The following is a 23,038-nucleotide window of genomic DNA, read 5'->3' as shown; positions in this document are numbered from 1 at the left end:
GAAAGAAACGTCATAAAATGGGGCAGAAGTCAGCAACAGAAATGTTGAGCTCAATTATCGTAAGTCAAGGACTATTTGTGTTTACACTGGAAACTGCACAGTATGAACAGGAGATATCCTAAATGATTTGTTTTGTTTTATTTTAATTTATTTAATTTATTTTTATAAGTGGCAGGAATACATTGATTTCATCATTTATTTCTGCATAATAAATTATCTACATGTAGGTAATTTTGAAGATGAATGCAAGTGTTAGTGCTTTAAAAAGTACTAGTGACTCAGAGCAAATAGTGTTAAGAAAAATAAATATGTTCTGTGCTGGGTTTTTGTTATATTCTCTGCTGGATTTTTGAAAAAGAGTAACTATTAAAGTTATTAACATTCCTGATTTTATAGTTAGAAATGAAATACATTTTCACATTATTAGTATATTAGTTTAATTCCCTGATAACAAAGTTGTGTATTTATTTTTCCCCACAGTGATGATGAGTTGGAACTTAGTGTTATGCCAAAAGATGAGGACATTCTTCAACTTGTAAGTTATACTTCTGATCTGAAATCTAAAATCAAAGTCTCCATAATATTCAGGTTCAGGTCTTTAATTAGCATATTAAAAGTAATGAAACTTTGAATAATACTATTTCTGTATTTATAAATTATAAATACCACCTCTTTTATTTTATTTATTTTTGCAGTTTTAGTGCTATAAAAATAGGTAAAAATGAACTACAGATAAAATACTTTTTGTGTTTGTTATAGTTCATTTTAGTGAAATGAATATAAATTATGTTGCCTTCTTATGGAACAGGTGCAGTCTACTCTTCTGAAATGTATCTTGGGGGTAGATAAATCTATACCAACTGCAGCAGTAAACGCAGGTTTGGGTACACTCCCTATACAAACCCATCTAATAATAATTCAACTAGTGACTGAAGATCTTTTCTATGGATCCACATAGAGTACCCAAACCGTGTTTCAAGGAACAGTTGCATGACATGCTACCTTGAGATTGAGTGATTCTGCTTTCAGATATATCATCTCACTATAGGGATTCTCCATCCAATTCCCAGTCCATTTAGATCTAAAGGCCAGGAAATTTTTCAAACAAAGTCGCTACTGTGACTTTCTAAGATTATATTGCATACTTATTTTTTTTAAATCTTTGGTAGTGACTGGCTCAACACAAATCAGCCTCCTAATTGGAAAAACATTTAAAATTTATTTGCCTCAGTGCAGAGGTGGGGTTCAGCCAGTTCGCACCAGTTCAGCAGAACCGGTAGCTAATTTTTTGTTGCCCAGCCCCAGAATGGACTTCTGGAAGCAGCATCCACACAGAGTACTGGTTGTTCACATATTTGAATCCCACCACTGCTTTAGTGTCTTAAAAGAGCTCTTTCTAGAGCTTGTTTCAAACAATGAGTCTCCCTGGCAAAATATGGGAGTTCCATTTGAAGAAAAACTGTGTATTTGTGGACCACCAGGCATTGAAGACAGTTTGACATTTTTTTTACAGCAAATTATACTTTGCAGAAAGAGCAGCTTATTTAGATTTCATTTAACAACTAAAAATACTGGAGTACTCAGGAGAAACTGCCTTACCTTTTGCAGCACATGAACCTGCATATCACTAGCAAAAAATGTATCCTTTATATCAAGAGCCATTTCAAAGAGGACAGAATGTTTAGATCATTTTGGGGTTAACTGCTGGGGTGCTGATTGTCAAGGATTGTCAAGTCCTATTGTTTCCTTTGTGTCTATTTGTTTATTAATATTAGTGTTATAGTTTGTTATGGTCAAATGACTAAATCAATAAAGTTTCTATACTATTTTATAAATGTTATTAGCTTGAAAAGGATACTGAAAAATGTATATAGGTAGTCCTCGACTTATGACTACAATTGAGCCCAAAATTTCTATTACTGAGCAAGATAGTTGTTAAGTGAGTTTTGTCTCATTTTGCACCCTTTTTGCCATAGTTGTTAAGTGAATCACTGCATTTTTTCAGTTACTAACAATGGTTGTTAAATGAATCTGGCTTCCCCATTGACTTTGCTAGGCAGAAAGTTGCAGAAGGATCATGTGACCCCAGGATACTGCAAGCATCATAAATACATGTCAGTTGCTAAGCATCCAAATTTTGATCACGTGACCAGGGGGATGCTGCAACAGTCATAAGTCACTTTTTTCAGTGCTGTTGTAACTTCAAACGGTCACTAAACAAATGGCTGTAAATCGAGGAATACATCTATAAAGTGAAAATAATCTGATAATCTTCAGAAAAATATAGAAACTTGTTGAAGAAATTATTTTCCTCTTGAACTAAGTAAAACATGTTTGCCATTCTCTTTAATATGCAAAATGTTTCAGATAGATTCTTTCACTTTTTTGACAGATAAATACTGACAGAATTTGAACATAAAATTTTACTGAAACTTAATGTAAATTGGGATTATGAATATACTTCTAATAGGAAAACCACTTTTATTTGCTTGGTTTCCATTCATCAGAAGTGATCTTAGGAATTTCCTTTGCTTCCTCTGCTCTTTGTTTTGTCCCATGACCCAGCAATGGAAAAAGAAAGGTGATGGTAGTTTTTAGATGTTGGTCCATTAGCTCTATGTTTGCTTTTGCAAGTAAACAATCTACCAATCTAGTTACCTACAGCAGTGTATAAAACATAATACAATATCAGATTTTAACTATTGTTATAGTTAACACATAGAAGTCCTCTGGCATTACTTGGTTTTAACTAGCTTTGGGGCTGAAGCAGGGGTCTTTGTTCAAGCAGCATGCAGGCTGACTTGTTTGAGGTAAAATCGATCCATGGGCCTCCTTAGGAAAGGCCTAGAAGACGGGTGTCAAACTCAGCTGTGTCACATGATGTATCGTGACATATTACGATGTTTTTTGCCTTTGCGGAGCTGGGGTGGGTGTGGCTTACGTGTGACACATCCGGCCTATGGGCCACCAGTTTGACACCCCTGGCTTAGAAGAAGAGACTCTGCTCTCATGAACCAAACATCCTGTTTGAGGAGAATACATAGGAAACTGTTATACCATCTGTTATTTTAAGTTTCGCAACAAGTATAAAGATTAAGGTGTTATGACCCAGACACTGAAAGCCTGAATCATAAAAATCCTTCCTCATTATCAAACATTGGAGCCAAATTGAAAATGATTTTTTGTCTTCCTCAATACAATATCTAAAGGTTGTCAATTCAACGAAACCATTTTGCTTGTTAGAATACTTAGGATGAGCCAGAGAGCTTCAGGCCTGCTAAGTCTACAGAAAAGTTTTTAATGACTACTTTCTGTGTACCCCTTAATTTGTTCTTGCTCATGTCAACAATTCATCAGACAATGATGAAGTCTTTTTATAATGTAGGCTTTCAGAGTCAGGGTCAGGCTAGCATCCTGAGTCATCACTGTTTACAAAAATAATTCAAAGTAAAATAAAATTAAAGTGGTGGAATTAGCCTTAAGTAATTTTGTACATAGGAGCCTAAAGCTTTTACCACCTTTTATTTTCCCTCGGGCTCAAAATAGGATATGTTGTAATATTCTTTTTTTTCGCTTTCTGATGGATTACGTCTATCAGAAAGCTTTGCAAAAGTATGTGTTTTTAACTTTTTTTCAATAATTTTTTATTTTATTCATATTAAAATACAAGCTACAAAAAGGGGGAGAAAAAGAACAGAGCTAAACAAGATATAGACATAGACAAAGACATAGATAGATATATAGATATATATAGCTATAGATATATGCATAGAAAAAGAAAAAGCTCAACTTATACATAAATAGTCTACTCGAATACTGATAAATATATTTCAAGAATAGTAATTTTTCCCCTTGCAAAACAGGCCTACAGTTTATAATTTTCTACAGTTCTATTTACCCAACCAATTTGACCTGTCATCTATCTAAACTTTGCAAGAGTATGTGCTTTAACTTTCAAAAAAGGAAAAAATGTTCCTTTTTTATCCATTAAGGTAATCTATGTATGTATGTCCAGGCGTGAACATTCCCAGTTAAATTTTTCAAAACATATGTTTGTTTACATTCAGAAATTCAGGATGTGGTTTAAAATGATTGCTTCTGTCATTTAAAGTGCTGATTTTAAACTCGCTCAAAACAAAATCTTATTAAAGTTGCAAAAAGTGTTTAAAATATTTTGCTTCAAAATATAGGCTTCAAAATATAGTGATTGATGAGATTGATTGATTGATTGAACAAATGTATTCACCCAACTCATACATAGTGACTCCAGGTGGCATACAACATTAACAATCCATAACTTAATCCTACACCCACTATATTTTCAATATATTAAAAGTCTTAGGGTTAACAGACATCAACAATCATTACAAGTAGTTCTTGAGGTATGACAATTGAGCCCAAAATAAGGGAGACAGTTGTTAAGTGAATTTTGAACTAGTTTACATCCATTCTTGCCACAGTTATTAAGGAAATCTGGCTTCCCCATTGACTTTGCTTGTCAGAAAGTCACAAAAGATGATCACTTGATCCCAGGACTGCAATCGTCAAAATATGAGTCAGTTGCTAAGCGTTTGAATTTTGATCACATGAGCATGGGGATGTAGCAACAATCATAAATGTGAAAAACCATCATAGGTCACTTTTATAACTTCAAAAGGTCATTAAATGAACTGTTGTAAGTCGAGAACTACCTGTATCTTTAGGATTAGTAAGCATTCTTTTATGGTTGGTTGCACAGTCAGTTGTTTAGACTGGATTCGGCATTTTTTCCCCACTTATTGAGTCTTCTCCATGGACCTGGGATAGGCAAATGTTTTCGCTTAATAATATTAAATATATTATTGCAAGATATAAAACTGACTTTTGTAATTGACTGATGACTATTTTGTCAATGCAGATTGTGTTCAAGTGGTGCTCCAGATGTTTTGGAATTGCACCCAAGATATCTTTTACTACTGGTAATAGATTTGTTGTTGTTGTTGTTATTGTTGTTTTGTTTTCTGCTTTTTTTGCCAAGCCATTTTGTTTCTATTTGCAGGTCTTTGTATTTTGTGATTTTCTCCAGTTCTTTCTCTTCCGTTTTGCTGTCTCCAGGTACTGCCACATCCACTATCCAGACTTTTTTGCCTTTCTAATCAACAAATGTTTCTGTGTGTGCATAATCTACAGTTAGATTAACAATCTAAGACTGGTGACAGTAATTCAAGCTTCTTTTATTTTCTATTTCTTTATGTGCTTTATCGTCGCACCAAATCTTGCTTGCAAAAAACAATATTTTTAGTAGCTATTCCAGGGGTCCCCAACCCCCAGTCAATGGACCAGCACCAGGCCGTGGCATGCCAGCAACTGGTCCGTACGAACAAGCAAAGCCCCATCTGCGGGATGCAGGCAGCACACAAAACCACGCACTCTCCAGTCCATGGAAAAACCTGTCTCCCCAGAACTGGTCCCTGGTGCCCAAAAGGTTGGGGACCTCTGAGCTATTCCAATGCACCATTGTTGTTACTTTGTTATGTTGATACTTTGTAATCAGCCTGTGCAATCATGCAGCAGCTAATGATGTGATCCACTGTTTCTTCAGTTTCTTTGCAGAGAGGGACTTTTCTGTCAGTTGCTGTCATCTTAATTCTGGCTTTATAAGCACTTTTTCTTAAGGCTTTGTCTTATTCTGTGAGAATTAGCTGTCTCTTTAACTTTCCTGCTTTTAGTTATTGGCAGATCTGATTGTTATTTATTTTGCTTGTTGTTTTTTTTAAGAACAGGCCATGTAATACTTTGCACTACCATGTCTCTTTTCTGGCTTTATTTGGTTTCTGATATTCAGTAAGCCTTCATGGTGTCCTAGCTTCAGTGACTCTTTTTCACTGTCCTTCAGATAATCTTCCAATGCCCTTTTTTCTTTAACTGTCTGTTATACTTGCAACATTTCACCCTAACCTATGTTCCGTGGACTGTCAACGTTGCAATGTGGATGAAGGGAATGATTTGTTGTTTCTGGTCTTCCTATTCAAGGCTTCCAGTTGATAGCTTGAATCTAGTCCACTATTACAGTTGAATATCTAATGACTTGAATGCCCAGGTGTTAATCACCTATTTTGGACTTTAAGATCTTTTTCACTTTTCTGATATATTCATTACAGGTAGTCCTCAACTTACAACAGTTTATTTAAGGACTGTTTGAAATTATAATGGTGCTGAAAAAAGTAACTGATGATCATTTTTCACACTTACAACCATTGCAGCATCCCCTTGGTCAAGTGATCAAAATTCAGATGCTTGGTAACTGACACTTGTACTATCCTGGGATCAGGTGATCACCTTTTGCGACCTTTGGACAAGCAAAGTTAATGGGGAAGCCAAATTCATATTACAAATTTAACAACTGTAGTGTTTCACTTAACAACTGTGGCAAGTGAAGGATTACCTGTATTAACCTTCTTCTTGTCTTCAGTGTGCTTGGTGCTGACAGCCTGAAGGATATATGTGGTGATCTTCTTCATCAGTGCTTTTGATGTTATTTCCACAGGGCATCTTCATTCTGTTACTTTTTACAATTTTTCCCCTGTTGATGGTAAGGGTAGCACATTTGTCCAGTCCAAACTCCATTGCAATATCTTGGCTGTATATTCGGACAGTGCTGAGCATTATTGTTATTCAGAATTTTTTTATCACACCTTTATTATTGTTACAAATAGCTAAAGGCAGCAAACATATCTAATACTCATTCCTCCTCCTATTTTCCCCCACAACTCTGTGAATCAGATTTCAAATCATCCAGTTCGCTTTCATCTCTAAGGCAGGACTAGAACTCACAGTCAGCTGGCTTCTTCTCTCTTGGTGCCGTAACCACTGGAGACTTACATAGAAATAAAAGATAAACATGAAATTATATGAAGTAAAAGTAAAAAAGGAGAAAGAAGACAAAATAGGTGTGAAAGTGCAAGAGAAAGGAAAGATATACACATAAGTGACTTCTTCGCAATAGTTACTAACAAATATTTTCCATATTCAACCCTTTTTAATCAGCAAATCTATAAATACCAGTTATGTTCCAGTTTTAGTGAAAGGTCCACAAAAGGTTTCCAGTTTTGTTGTCGTACCTCTATCTAATAGGTCATTTTTGTCATTTCTGCAAATTCTATCATCTAAACATAAATATAAAGGCTGTATCTATACATGGAGCTCTTACCGTATATATTTGATATCACTGTAAAACATTTATTTATTTTATTTTATTTTTTTAATCCCATTTATATCCCGCCCTTCTCCGAAGACTCAGGGTGGCTTACAATCTAAAGCACAAATCAATGTGCTTAGCAATAGCCTTCATTCTATGTATATGCCTGCTTATTAGGGCTTTTGCCCCCCCCCCCAGCAGCATTATTACAAAGTCAGCTTATTGCCCCCAACAATCTTTGATTTATATATTTTTCTGTATAAAATATTTTCTTTTCAAATTGTAATGAATGACTATACCTGAGCTTTCAAGATAAATAATAATAATAATAATAATAATAATAATAATAATAATAATAATAATAATAATAATAATAATAATAATAATAATAATAATAATAATAATTTCTTATGGCTGCCTGCTCCAAAAGGTCCTGATTTCCAAAAGATTTAGCTCCAGATGAATGTGACATCTTCTTATATATTTTAAATGTTTTGTGCTTTTTAATATTTCCCCTTTTTTGCTAATAGGAAATGAACCAGGAAATGGCTTGCAAATGATGATTATAATCAGCCTTACAGCTTTTTAAAAGCTTTTTTTGATTGCCTGCTTTTCAGAATTTTGCCAAGGTGCAGATTTTAGAATAAATGTTTGTACCTACATTAGACTAGTGAAGCACTAAAAGCATATTTCGGAGTGTCACTCAGTAATATATGTTTCCTTAGAATGCACCATTGCTTAATTTTCCAGATGCATTTTTCCAGTTCATTTGCTTTCCTGTTTTCTTCTCCTAATCTGAGAAATATATAAATGCAGAATGTATATTTTCTGGTATAACTAACACATGCAAATATACCTTACGATTGAAATACAGCTAGTTGCTAATTTGTCATGGTAGGAACAGCGAAGATATACAAAATGAAAATGATCACATGGTGAAAGTGTTTTTTTTATGAGAAAATTATTCTGAAATCATCTTTCTAATGTCAGATGTAGAGTCAGCTGACGGCTTCTGGCTCTGTTCAGATTTATGAGAGGAAGGGGTGCACAGATATAAAATGCATAATAAAGCCCTTGTTTCGTCATCTGGAAGCAGGGGTGGTAGCAGCTCAGACGAGATGAAAGACTGTTATGTTGCTGTAGCAAAAGGGATGCCTTGTGGCACAAGCAGAGGGCTCCGTTTGCAGCACGAAAGATGCACTGAAGCAACGCAGCACAAACGTGTTTTTTTCTCTTTTTTTTCTGGAAAGCTAGGGAATAAATGCAGGAAGCAGGTATAAAAAAACCTGAGACTGGCATGCTCACAAGAAGGCTGAAGTTATTGTGTGTGCTCCAGTAACCTCAGCCGTCTTGGTACCTTCGAAAGAAATCGGTATAGCTGTATTTTTAGCTTGCTGTGTATTCGGCATCAATATGACAACATAATTCTATCTTTACATATATAGGCAGCTTTTACTATGTTTTCCTGTTTTGTGCCAGCTGCAGTTTTCAAAGGATATCAGAGCACTGGTAAGAGTGTACTGTAGCCATTTCTCTGATTTTTGTAAGGCATGTGTTTCTTCATAAATTTGCAAGAAGCTGGATCTTTAAAGCCTGCAAGTTGCTGAAAGCAAGCTAGATCTGCTGGTTAGCTGAATCTCAATTGTAATAGCCATCCTGTTATCACTTTACTGTGTGTCTGTGTTAAAATTTTGAATTTTTTTAAAGAAAAAGCTTATAATACTTTGTTTGCATTTAATTATTGCTCGCAGTAAAATTTATCAAGCTATGTGTTTTAAACGGCTCACCTTTTCATCCTTAGCACTTGCTCTTGATCTAATGTTTATGATTGCATTTAGGCTTGTACAGCCTGTCTAATGCTAAGGCAGGGCATGTTGATTTCTCTGAATGAAGCATGTTATGGTTTGAGCAGGAAATGCTGTAATACAGTACCACACATAAGCTGTGTTTGTTTATTTTAAAAGCATCAGGAAAGGATTTCTGCATTGTCAATTCTTAATTTTTTTATTACTATTTCATAAAGTCATTGCAAAGTATAAAATAATACTGTTTGCAATTTCTGGGCAGAGTTTGAAAATATGCTATTGTTGATAATTTTACAAGTAACATAATATAAAAGAAATAATGCAATATTTAAAATAAATATTTCTTTAAGAATCATATTTTTAAAATGCAAGATGAAAATTATGAAGTATATAAGGAAATCTTGCCTTAAGACATACTGTGTTTCACACTAAGAAGTGCTTGAAAATACTTACCAATAATGTACATTCATGACATCTTTGAGTTAAAAAAATCCATTACTGTGAAGAATATGGAATTTATATAAGTAACATGTAAGTTTATTCAGAGGGAGGGTGGGCGTTGGCTGCCAACAAAGACATTGCCACTGTCTAGTCATGTTAGATACAGGAATTGTGCCTTTTAGAAAAGCCAGTAGATCAAATGCAGAGGATTCTTGCTGTTTCTATGCGACAACAAACTAACAAATTTAACCTGTCGATATTTATAGAAACCTAGCTTCTATATATAAAAAAAAAATCACAGGGGAAAAGGAAATTTTAAAATGTCATGGCGGAAAAATATATTTACAATCTCTCTTTTTCTTAATCACTTGCAGCACTTGCTACAATTTGACATATACACATCAGATACACAAATAAACACATGCAGAGAGAGGGAGGGAGGGAGAGGGAGAGAGAGGGAGGGAGGGAGGGGAGAGAGAGGAGGGGGAAGAGAGACACAGAGAGAACATGCTTCTTTTTGGAGACTTTTCATGCATATTTTAATCCATGGAAAACAATAATAGAAAAATATTGATATTTCATGTTCCCTAAATAGAACCCTTAGTAGTAGAGAGCACCTATTGCACTCTTTTTAAAAAGGAAATCCATTTCTGTCAAGGAATTTAACTTTACCATACTCATGCCCCTGAAATAAGGTGATGGTTTTCCACTAGATACTTACAGTGATTTAATTTTCTGTGCACAGGCATATTCCCAGGATGCCTACCAGAAAGGCAATGAAGCCTACACTGGTAATGCTCTTTTCATACCTGAGCCTCCACCAATAAGTTATCCTCGATTAACATACCTAGCTCCTGTCCTGGCATTACCTATGGAGAAAGCACCTCCTGACTTATCACTGGGAAAGCAATCAAATAGTAGAGCTGAACAGACATCAGCACAACTTGAAAAGGCCTACAGAAAGGAAATACAAGTGCCTCCATCTCCAAAAGATATTGCAAAATCTAACACAGCTGTCTGTGTTTGTAATGAGACCGTAAGAACTGTTGTTGTGCCTTCTGAGAATGATGTAGATTTTTCATCACTTAGAACAAATCATACTAGTCCATCACAGCAGACAGGGGATATAAAATACAGTATCAAGGAACAAAGTTCTGTAAAAGCAAAAGTACGAACCACTTCACCTTCCTCTTCAATGTCCACTGCCGTTGTACTTCCTCAGACTCCACTTACAAGACCAACAGATTCCCCAGAAATAGCTAATGATTCTGGAAACTATGAAGGACATCCAGAAGGAGCTTCAGGTTGTAGTTCTCCTGCTCAGAGTCAAGATTCTCCTTCTGTTAATCACACCACTTCTCCAAGTGCCCATCGTAACATAGACTGGAAAACTTACAAAACCTATAAAGAATATATTGAAAACAAACGCTTTCCCAAGTATGGTTTCAGAACCATACAAGAAAGGTTAGATAGTTTAAGAGCAGCATCTCCACATTCAATAGATTACTACATTGGCTCACAGGTACGTTGCAGAAGCACATCTCACGATAGGACTTCACAGTCTGTATCTATTCGGCGAAGGAGTATATCCCAGGAAAGAGTTAAGGATACTGTATTAATCAAAAAGTGCCCAAGGAGTGCTTCACAAGATACTTTAACTTCACCAGTTATAAGCCCAAGAAGTCGTAGGGCACGCTCCTTCAACTATTTAGGTAAACAGGGTGAAGGAGTGGAAAATGTTCACAGTGAGAAAATTGTTGCAGATTCAAGCACGGCCAAAAAAATTACATATGAATGTACTGGACTTACTGATCAAAATGATCCTCAAGGCATTTATGAAACTTCATGGCAACATGCGTTTCAGGTGTCCCTTCGTGATTCAAATTTTTCTGTGGCTCCTGGTGTCTGTCTTTCAGGTGGCAGACAAATAAAAAGCCAGGTCTTGGGACCCTTTGCTCAGTTCCACAAAATTTCAACAGATGTAAAATTGATGCAGCCTTCCAAGGATATGCCAAGTACTGGAGGTTCAAAGTCTACAACTACTTTTCAGGAAAGATCACCTCGTTCAACAACTAGAAGCACAAGAAATAGTTCTTTGAAGACCTATGTACGTTATGCAGCAAAGCCATCTTTTCCTTCTAATCAGAGTCTGGATAGTGCTACTACCACAGGCCAAAGAGAAAATAATTATGTGCACTATCATGGTTTGCCAATTCAACAATCCAGGATACATGCAGAAAGTCCAACAGATCACAAACTAGACATGGGCAAGTCTAATCTTTCCCCCATTTCCTATACAGCTTCTGCCAAATTTGTCCCACAAATGAATGAGCACTTAACTACCTCAGTTAATTTAGATGTCTCTGTCAGAGAAAAGATTCAAAATTTTGAAATCGAAGCTATAAAACAGCCTGAAGCTCAAGCAACAGATGTGGCAAATGAAGAAGAAGTGATCTTGCGGGAAAAGTCATCTTCTGGCCATCAAACCCCACAACTTTTGCGACATCAGTCCTATATTTTAGCTGTAAATGGTCAAGAACCTGCCTCTGAGACCACTTGTTGGTTACCCAATGATGCCCGCCGAGAAGTTCATATAAGAAAAATAGAAGAAAGGAAAGCCTCTTGTTCCTGCCCATCTGATGATTCCTTGGCATCAATTCCATTCATAGGTGAGCAAAACCATTTTTATTTCTCTGAATTTGATTCATATTTGGATTTTCCATTTAATCCTTTTGCATGAATACACTGTTTTATTCACTGTAGTTAGTTTTCTAAAAGTAATTTTAAAAATGCATTCAAACCTCCATGGTGCCTATCTTTAAACATACCAGCTTGTTATTCTCAGACCAGATTTTCAATAATTTTAGTCCAAGACATAAAAAATAAGACTAAAACTGCAGTAGAGGAAGACCAGTGCAGAAAAAATTGGGACCATAAAGATTATAATAATAACGTCTTACTTTTTTCCCAACATGTGGACATCACAGCCATCTGTATTTCCTTAATTAGATAGCTGATGATTTGTTCTGTTCAACATAATTTGATGAGCTTTATAAGTAAAAATATGAAGGCTTCTGAAAGAGTGACATCTTAGTTATTCGCTAGTCAAAAAGAGGCCATAAAATAACACAACTTTCCAGTGGAACACATACCTAGTTCTTTAATTTCAGTTAAGATATTATGGCTTCCTCAGGTATATCCTTCACATTCTACTGCATTACAGATTGGTTAATGTGAAGCTCATTGTAGGAAGATTGCTTTGTATATCAGCTGATGGGACTATAGACATGTTTCTTTGCCTGACGGTACAGTAGAACTAATTTTTATCAACCTTTTTTCTTTCAATTGTATATAACTAGCTTTGGTTTTGAGGATTTTATATACCTCTTTTAAAAGAAATGCCATTATTCTGAGAAATTGTGCAATATAAGAGTACAATCTACAGTATAGATTGATTTGCTCCAAATAAAGCATTTCTTGGTCAAGATATTGAATGTGAATAAAGCAGGAAGCATTAAAACAATATGCCTCATTTCATTATCATTATTTCTAGAAGTTTATGTTGAGAAGATCTAACAAGAAAAAACTATTTTATAGATTATAAGAAATCTTTCTTTTTTACAAGTATACGTTTTGGGGATCTGCTTTTTCAAAACTCTGAGAAATAAAGTCAGCACATAAATTTTAGCTCTATATGTATATGAGAGAGAAAATAATATTTTAATTTAGATTGTGAAATCATACGAAGAATCATATAATTACTAAATCTACCTAGGGTAGAAAAGGTGAGACATTTTTGTCTGTATGTTGGTGTATGCATGTGTGAACTAGAAAACTTTGGAGTTATAAACCCTGTCTCCTTAAATCAGAGCCATCAATTGTTTTGAAACCACAGTGCAATATATGCTAATTTGTTTCTACAAGAAAAAAATAAATCACTGTTTTTAACAGCTTGCATATCTCAATGGGCCCTTCAGAAGTACACCATATTAAAATTCACAGCACCTAGAACTATGTATATTGTTGTTGTTGTTAGTTGCAAAGTCATGTCTGACCCATCGCGACCCCATGGACAACGTTCCTCCAGGCCTTCCTGTCCTCAACCATCTTCTGGAGTCCATTTAAGCTCACGCCTACTGCTTCAGTGACTTCATCCAGCCACCTCATTCTCTGTCGTCCCCTTCTTCTCTTGCCCTCGATCTTTCCCAGCATTAGGCTCTTCTCCAGTGAGTCCTTCCTTCTCATTAGGTGGCCAAAGTATTTGAGTTTCAACTTCAGGATCTGGCCTTCTAAAGAGCAGTCAGAGTTGATCTCCTCTAGGACTGACCGGTTTGAACACCTTGCAGCCCCAGGGACTCGCAGGAGTCTTCTCCAGCACCATATATTAATTACCACAAGACAAAATCCTCACATTCATGATTTTGGTTTCTTTATAATTCTGTCTTACAGTATATATGGAAACACAGTGAGAAGCCCTATCTTTATTTCGAAGATAGGCTTTGTATTATTTTTCTGGAACTTTTTAAGATTTTGGTAATTTCTTTTACTGAAGGGGTTATTGTTTTTGGCGAACTTTAAAATAGTTTCATTTTACTGTTGCATTCATTTTGAAAAGTTATTTATGCCAGCCAATTGATAGTGTTGATCTATTTAAAAGCTTAATTATTTTGACAAATTTGTTTTATTTAAAATATGGACAACCCTATTATTAAAAGCTTTTCTAATGATACTGTATTAGTTCAGGTCAGTCTGTGTTCAATTCAATATTTGGCCAAATCTTGTGTAAATGCAACCATATTTTGCCTATAATAATATAGTTGTTAATGAACAGATTCTTAAACTTTAAAGGAAGAAGAAATAGCATTTTTACCATGCATAACAAATAATTGCAAGCAGTTCTCATATACAATGTGTCCAAAAGTATCTTCAGAGCATCCCAACATGTATTCTGGATATTCCTGGAGGCCCTCCTAGTTTTCCCATATTGGACCAATTCTTGTCCTTTTTACTAAAATATATTAATTTGCTGTATACTTTTTGTAGATGAGCTGACCAGTCCTACTATTGACCTGGACATCACCCACATTCCAGCTTCTGCTGTTATTTCACCACCTCCTTCACGAGCAACAGCCAACACCAGTGCTGCTCCTTTGAGTTGTACTGCTCTTGTTCCTTTTATTCGACGTCAACTGTCTTATGGCCATGGTTAGTATAGTGTTACAAGCTATGTTAGCTAAATTCAACAAAACCTGCTTTTTTTTTAAAAGATGTGGGGTTTGCTTTTGCTTTGATTACAGAATCAATTAGGACTAGTGTCCTAGATGATCAATTCCCTGCAAAAAATGAAAGGTCCAAATCTTATGATGAAGGACTTGATGACTATAAAGAAGAAAAAAGGTAAGAATACCCATTAAAATATAGATGTGCATCACTGGATGTCTTATTTAGGAAATTCTTTTAGAATGTCCACTAAAATATCTACCTTACATCTGTAGGGCCATAAAGCATGCACCGAGCTTAAAGGAAATTAAGGTCAGTTACTTTATTTTCAATATTTATCTGCTGTGTAAATAACGTTAGTATTGTATGACTAAGCATTGTTGCACCTAGGCATTTGAGAACATATATTGCTTAAAGTATGATGGTGTTTTTTTGGATTAATGTCCAAGCATCCACTTGGTGAACAGATGTGCTGACTTTTGCCAATTAGAAAAAATTAGATAGCATTTGATGAAAAAGTATTTTTCTGGCTACAGACAGGATGGCATACTCTGCAGTTAACTTTAGAATTGTTACCACTTTCTTGTGTATTAAAAGGAAACCTATGGACTGAGATGTATGACAGGCCTTTTCTGTAGTTCATTGTGGCTTCTTTGACCTGCTGGCTGGCTGGAATGTACTCTTCCACTAATGTTAGGTCCCTTTCCGTGCTAGCTGTCTGTATTCCAACCTGACAGATGGAAGAGAAAGAAGAGAGAGACTTTGAATTATTACTGCATGCTGAGGGTGGTTTGATTACGTTTTCTTTAGATTCCAAATAGCCAAGCATCTTCAGAAAATGCAGGATTCAGAAAAGCATCTGCTTCAGAAGTCTTTGGTGACATCTCCAAAGAAGGATATCTTCATTTTCGGCAGCTAGTTACAGACAAGGGGAAGGTACAGTTTTTTTCAAACCAAAGCTAACTGTAAAACCTGTCTTCTTATATATATTCAAATGTTTTTAGATGCGAACAGTTTTTTTAATTTCCTAATGAAAAATACTAGAAATGTGTTTGTTTTTCTTTTGGCAGAAACTCAACTTTTCAAAATTTCCATTTAATCTGCATAGAGCTGGTACAGCTGTTGCAATCTTCCTGTTCTTGAATGGTTAAAATAAACATTAAAAACAATTATATGATTCTTTGCATGTCAAATGCTCTGCAGTTCCATTAGTTATCTTGCTGATATTTTCACCATAAGAGATTTTTTTGGACTACTAACAGATAAATTATGAGGATTTTTTTTTCTGTTTGGTTGTAAAAATTCTCAGTGATATAAAAACAAGTTCGGTCTTATTTGTATTCTTGATAATTTGTCATATTTGATTAGGAAGATATTCAATTGGCATTATGTCAATTAACCTATTTAAAAGATTATATCTGCTCAGAGTGCTTTAAAGCAGCAGCCTCCAACCTTTTGGGCACCAAGGACCAGTTCCATGGAGAAAGATTTTTCGGCAGACCAAAGGGGGCATGGTCTTCTGCCCACAGATGGGGCTTCGCTTGTTTGTGCAGCCCAGTTACTGGCATGCCACTGGTCCATAAATTAGGGGTTGGGGATCCCTGCTTTAAAGTACTCTCTAAGCAGTTTAAAAATGTCAGCAAATTGCCCTCAACAATCTGGATCCTCATTTTACCAACCTCAGAACTGAACTCCTGGCAGTGGGCAGAGTTTGCTTGCAATGCTGAATTCTAACCAATGCGCCACCAGGGCTCCTTACTTTGTAACAGTATTTTTAATTATTATCCATTTATCAATTTTCTACACCACCCATCTCACCAAAGTAGGCAGTTTACAAATTTTAACATATAAAACATTATGCACACTCCCCTTGTTTTCGTAAATAAATAATATTCCTGATCCTATTTTCTAGAGAGTTGGTGGGAGCATCCGGCCATGGAAACAGATGTATGTCATTCTCAGAGGAAGTTCATTATACTTATACAAGGATAAAAAAGAACCAACTATGCTTTCTGAGGAGGAACAGCCCATCAACATCAATGCTTGTTTAACAGACATTTCATATAGTGATACCAAGAAGAAACATGTGTTTCGGCTTACTACATCAGACTGCGAATACCTGTTTCAAGCTGAAAATAGAGATGACATGCTGGCATGGATTAAGTCTATACGAGAAAATAGCAGCTTAAATGATGAGGTTGTGTTCTTGTTAAGAATTTATTCTTCCTCCTTGTATTTTGCAGAGATCATGTTTACGCAATTCCACATGGTAACCCTGACATGCATTAAATACAAGCTAACGGTTTTAAAAATCCATAATCTCACAGGCTTTTTATAAAGTTGCATGAGATTTCAATGTTCCTACCAGGAAAATAATACATCCATTAAAATATGAGAAAGTGATATTGGTAAGAGCATGTATGAAGCAAAAAGAATCATTACACCTTTGGCATTTGGCCACACTATCCCAAGTAAATTATGGTTCAGTTAACATGAAATATAAGCTCATTTAAGTTGACAGGATTTCAGCCAAAGCAAATTTGGAAGAGCCAAAGTTACCGTATTTTTCGGACCATAAGACGCACTTTTCCCCTCCCAAAAGTGGGTAGAAAAACGAGGTGCGTCTTATGGTCCAAAGGTAAGCGAAAACACTTGTCTCCCGTTCAGTCAACGCAGTCCATCAGCTCCATTGGAGAGACATGATTGAATGAAGACGTGGAATTCTCCGCCCCGCCCCTGTGATTGGTCGGCAGGGGAGGAAATACGGACGTGCCTGCCATGCCTTCTGACTGCCTCCCCCTCCCTGCGCGCGCACATTTTCTTTCTTTTACCTCGCTGCTAAAGAAATAGTTTTTGCTAAACTAAACCTCATAGGCGACTTGCCCCAGCAAAGCCGTGAGGAGTTGTCCCTGCAGGTTTCTCTGCGAAGTTTATTGGAAGTGATTTCCCATTTGCAAGATAATACTGCTAATTGTTTGAAATTGCTTCGGCATCTTAGAAAACCTATTCAGGGAAAAGAAACTACCGGTACATTTCTTTCTTTCTTTCTTTCTTTCTTTCTTTCTTTCTTTCTTTCTTTCTTTCTTTCTTTCTTTCTTTCTTTCTTTCTCTCTTTCTTCCTCCCTCCCTCCCTCCTTTCTTCCTTCCTTCCTTCTCTCTTCCTTCCTTCTCTCTTTCTTCCTTCCTTCTCCCTTCCTTCCTTCCTTCCTTCCTTCCTTCTTTCTTTCTTTCTCTCTCTCTCTTCCTTGCTCCCTCCATCCTCCCTCCTTTCTTCCTTCTTTCTTTCTTCCTTCCTTCTTTCTCTCCCTTCCTTTCCTTCCTTCCTTCTTTCTTTCTTTCTTTTTCTTTCTTTCTTTCTTTCTTTCTTTCTTTCTTTCTTTCTTTCTTTCTTTCTTTCTTTCTATCTCTCTCTTCCTCCCTCCCTCCCTCCTTCCTTCCTTCCTTCTCTCTCTCCCCTCCTTCCTTCCTAGTATACCGGTACTATTTGGTTCAGAATATTTTTTTTTTCTTGTTTTCCTGCTCTAAAAACTGGGTGCGTCTTATGGTCAGGTGCGTCTTATGGTCCGAAAAATACGGTAGTTTGCACAACCCTCCTTCCCCTTCTCTTCTGTGCCCTACACTGCCTTAGTCTACTCCAGCACCTTCCCCTTGATATCCCTTATTTACACTGAATTTGCATTCAGTTATGCATACCTGCGGGGCGTCTCCCTATCTTTCTTGTGTAACCATTCCCTTGTGCCTTGCACACACCTGAGGGATGCCCTGCTCCTGTATCACAGCATACTGACAGCCTTCTTTTTCCTCTCTGTCCCTCATTTCAGTTTTCTACCTCATAGTACACGTGCTACAATTCATGAATCAGATATGTTTCCTCTGCCTCCATGCACAGATAAAGCACATATGCTTCACTTTGTGCAGAACATCTGTTACAGCCTGAACTGTATATGGAATGTTCCATGCTTGAAACAATTTTAGATAGCAATCATAAACAAGCTACTTTCATAACATACACTTGAATATTTGCGAAATTACACTTAATCCAGTCATGCTTAAGAGATCTTTGTTATCACTATGCATACAATAATCTCTTTTTATGAGGAGGGGAAGTAGGGTTGAATATGCTAGATTTGTGTTCTCTTAATTTCATTTTTGTTAATGATAAGATGTTTCTCTGCCTATGGAGCTCTATATGCAATTCTGGATTCTGAGCTGCATGGAGAGCATCACTGTTCAAGTCAAATACAAATGTTTTAAAAATTGCATGTTTAGAATTCATGGTTATATGAACATCAGGAAGATGCTACAGTTTTACATAATGCCATTGCATTAGGTAGTTTAGTAACCAAGTAAAAGTAGTTTGCAGATGAATGAAGGCGAATACATGGGGCCCAGGATAATGTTGCAGGATCTAATCTGGGTCAGTCACCAGCACCAGTAGTTTTGTCTTCTGAGCTTTCAGATTCCTGCTGGAGCCCTCATCCTCAACGAAGCTAGAAGGAAGTTTCCCGAGGATGGGCTCCAGCATGAATCCGGAGGCTCAGAAGACAAAACTTCTTCTGGTCCCGGTGACTGACCCAGATTGGATCCTGCAATTTGCAGATGTTCCACTGTTAAAAGTAAATTCAACATTGGGTGGTTAGCATGTGCACCTTATAACACAGGAAAGGCATTTGTTGTCTTCAAAAGATACAAAACCATCAATCCCAATAGCCTCAATTATATCCAGCAACATCTGAAAGCCAAAGGTTTACTCCATCCTTGATTTGCATGTATACTGGCCAATGTGTAATGTATAAAATGCTGCATCTTTTCTTGAAATGTTTCACTAATGTGTATGCAGTCCAATGTATGGTATTGTGTGTTTTCAAACTGATGAGATTTTCGCATCTCACCTTTATATTTGATTTTCCCCCTCCCTGTTTTGATGTATTTTCTTTATTTACATTATAATTATCTTTAACTCTCTATTTACCAATTTTCTTGTTATTAGTTTGTAGTGTAAAATACAAAAATACAAAAGGAAATAATAGGAAAAGTAGGGAAGGGAAAAGGGAAGGGAAAAGTGTAGAAAAGAAGGGAAAAAGAAAAGGCACTGACTTTCGATTCCCTTTGGTGCAGTAGAATAATGCTATATAGTTTGTCCAGTCCTGAATATGGCTAGTTAGATTTTCATTTGTGCAGTTGTGCAAAGCAGAAATTTCAAAATACTTATCTATTTATTTGCAGGACACAGGTGTCACAAGCAGGGATCTAATTAGCCGGAAGATTAAAGAATACAGCACAATTATGGGGTAAGCTACCACAGTACCATTTGAGAGCTCAGTTAGTCAGCTACATGGATTTCCTGCTTTTAAATATTTTTTTTTCAGTGCTTCTAGTGGCAAAACTGAGCCACTTTCAAAACCATCCCGACCGAGCCTAATTAAAAGACAGACATTCCTTGGCACTAAAACTGAGCAAAGAACTCAGAGTCCACATTCTCCTAAGGAGGAATCAGAAAAGAAATTCCTTACTAAAGGTATTGTATACTGAATATAAGCATACTATTACTTACTCTAGGTTTTCCTATTATACTGAAGGAGGCCTGATGGTGAGGACACTAAGTGTCATGGGGTTTGGAGTTTCATTGATTCTTAAAAGTTCATTGAATAAACATTCTAAGCTATGATATGTGATGATGAAACTCCTTTTGTGATGGGAACTTTTCATTATTTCTTGTTTATAAGAAAACTCCAGATCAGAAACAATCTGGAAAACAGTGATTTGAAATGTGCCCCCCCTCAGAATATGCATGCATGTGGGGTAGAACTGAAAAGGGAGTGGGCAAGAGTGTGGGATGAAATAGACTGAAACGGAGGGTTAGGGTTACCTATCTCAGAAGGATAGAACCATTTCATTCTGTAGTTGTGATAATTCCATATACTTTTGGGAAAGAAAGTTGATAAATATAGAGTATCTTCTGTTTTGTTATGAAGTCACGAAGCTTTGGAGATATTTGCAATCTTCTGTCAAGGAAAGTGGAAATGGCAGTGGGATCGGTAGGAATAAAACCATCATTCTCTGATTACTATACTCAGAACTACAATTTTGTTTTTCATTCTAGCAGTTTTTGATGCAGCCTGTTTTAAAACAAGGTTGCTTATTTCCATCTAATTGTTTTCTTATTTATATAAATGTAATAAATATAGCATGTTCTTTTTACTAAGTGTTTGAGTTAGGTCTCATAAGAATATTGCATTATTTCTTTAAAAATTACTAGCTTAATAGTTACTTGAAAGTCAGAAGAGATATTTAAGTATGGATACTAGGTTAATAAGGAATATATTCCCCACAAAATAAATTTATATCTCAAAAGTAAATCTTAACACAGTTTAATTCAGATAAGAATCCATTCTTGAATTACAATTCAATACATGGATTTGTACCACATTCAAAATGTGGGTTTCTGTCTGTATTTTAGTTTTATAAGACTTCTAAATTAGAATATATTTAGTAGCATGGGCAGAATTTTGTACAGTTCATAATTTCATTTTATGGTTTATAATGTGCTAACCATGCTTCTTAATATTTACACTTTGCTTAAAGCTTAATAGTGACTTTTCAAGCTTTTAAAATGACACTTATTTATTTATTCAATTTCTACAGCCACCCATCGCAACCAAGTGACTGAATAATGTATTCAGGCATTCAAAATCAAGTAATGATACATTGGAAAATTACATGAGATTTGTAAATCTCTTGTTTACTCATTTGTACTCTGGTCTTTTACCCTTTTCTTCTTCTTTGTTTATATATTTTCTCTTATGGTATGTGAGTGTATAAACACATAAATATGTACATAGGCATGAGCGCATGCATATAAACATGCACACACAAAACTATACATACAAATATCATTTTGCTGATTGTGTCAATATGCAAATTGTAAATTGTTTGATTTATATACTGTTCATATAGATTGCAGATGCCACTAAATTTGATTCTGTTCAGAGTTAATATAATTGCTAAACATCGGTTCCTAAGGTTGTGGTGAACCTGTGGCCTGATTGTGGAGAAGCCATGGTCTCTAGTCTGTTTCAAGATTTAAGTGTACTAAGTATCTTATATTCATCTATTATTTTGTTGGTTCATTTGGTCATTATATCCAGTTATATTCCATTAGCTTTCTGAAGGTTTTAAATAACTTGTTTTCTTTTTTGTTCTTCCTTGAAGAAAAAGATGAGACAAGCCCACCCAAAGATAAAGGTATATGGCGAAAAAACATTCCAAGCATCATGAAAAGAACATTTGAGAGGAAGTCATCTGCTGCTTGCACGTTTGGTGTCAAACTAGTTGATTGTCCCCCAGCAGAGAGCAATAAGGTATATTCATTTTTAAAAAAAATAAAGTCATGCTTATTAATAATTTCTTTGAAAAATATTCTTTGAGAGACATAAACAGTACAAACTTTCATTCCCTTTTGGATTTTTCAGTGTATTCCAAGAATTGTTGAAATATGCTGCAATTTAGTTGAAGAGAGAGGTCTTCAATATACTGGTATTTATAGGGTTCCAGGAAATAATGTTGCCATCTCAAATATGCAAGAAGAACTAAACAAAGGAATGACTGACATTGATCTTCAAGATGATGTGAGTTCTGCCCTCTCTGTTCTAAATTCTCATAGTATTTCTTTTTAATGACCATGTTTTGTTTGCTCAATTTTTAGAAATGGCGAGACCTGAATGTCATAAGTAGTTTATTGAAGTCCTTTCTCCGAAAGCTTCCAGAACCACTCTTTACTAATGGTAAGTTTTGATTTAAAGTAGAAAAGAAAAAGAAAACCATCAAATCAAACACATCAGTGATTATCTATGATAAGTTAAATTAGAAGACCATTTCGTTAGAATTCAGTTAAACACTGTTCTCCTTAATTTTAGTATTTAGTATTTAGATAGATCAGGATTCTTTGGCATTTCTCTTAAAAAGACACAGATGGGTTAGTTGGCTTATATGTAGAAAACCCAGGTTTTATTCACTTAGTCTGTAAAATTGAAGCTGATACATAATGATCTATCTCTGCCTAAGACTATTGCTAAGCAGAATAAACAGTTCCAAGTTGCTGTAATTATCAGTTGTTGGATTATATTTCTTCAGGTAGTCTCATATGCAGGTTGTAGCCAGCAATTCAAATACTGTACAGTCCTCCCAGTCACATATTAACCTATAGGGTGCATCCATTTTCTGTCTCTATGAACAAGACAAACATGTCTTGAAGCCCTGGTGGACTGCAATATGTGCTGGGGAACTGGTTGAGTCATAACTTATGCCAGAAGTTAACAGCTGGGAATTAAATATTAAAAATATGTTAGTACTGTACTTTTTTGCCTTCTTTTAGTGGCCCCATTTCTGTGAATTT

At 35.8% G+C, this 23,038-nt stretch overlaps 1 protein-coding gene across 4 annotated transcripts in view; it reads left to right on the top strand.

Annotated features, from left to right (window-relative positions):
- The window catches only part of ARHGAP21 (Rho GTPase activating protein 21), an 80,081-nt gene that overhangs the window by 49,378 nt on the left and 7,665 nt on the right, over positions 1 to 23,038 (top strand). For 3 of the 4 annotated variants that reach the window (XM_081343209.1, XM_081343210.1, XM_081343211.1), the window contains 12 exons: positions 481 to 535; positions 10,169 to 12,092; positions 14,467 to 14,628; positions 14,721 to 14,820; positions 14,919 to 14,955; positions 15,454 to 15,579; positions 16,556 to 16,840; positions 19,870 to 19,934; positions 20,013 to 20,161; positions 21,856 to 22,004; positions 22,116 to 22,271; positions 22,349 to 22,427. In XM_081343209.1, coding sequence (XP_081199335.1) covers positions 481 to 535; positions 10,169 to 12,092; positions 14,467 to 14,628; positions 14,721 to 14,820; positions 14,919 to 14,955; positions 15,454 to 15,579; positions 16,556 to 16,840; positions 19,870 to 19,934; positions 20,013 to 20,161; positions 21,856 to 22,004; positions 22,116 to 22,271; positions 22,349 to 22,427 — 3,287 coding nt within the window. Of the gene's footprint in view, positions 1 to 480; positions 536 to 5,047; positions 5,095 to 10,168; positions 12,093 to 14,466; positions 14,629 to 14,720; positions 14,821 to 14,918; positions 14,956 to 15,453; positions 15,580 to 16,555; positions 16,841 to 19,869; positions 19,935 to 20,012; positions 20,162 to 21,855; positions 22,005 to 22,115; positions 22,272 to 22,348; positions 22,428 to 23,038 lie in introns of those variants that run through there. The other variant, XM_081343212.1, reaches the window with a different exon arrangement.

This window comes from Vipera berus (assembly GCF_964194415.1).
Source record: "Vipera berus genome assembly, chromosome: Z".
NCBI lineage: Eukaryota > Metazoa > Chordata > Lepidosauria > Squamata > Viperidae > Vipera > Vipera berus.
Note: the sequence above shows the minus strand (reverse complement) of the source record. Positions and strands in the feature narration are given on the sequence as shown.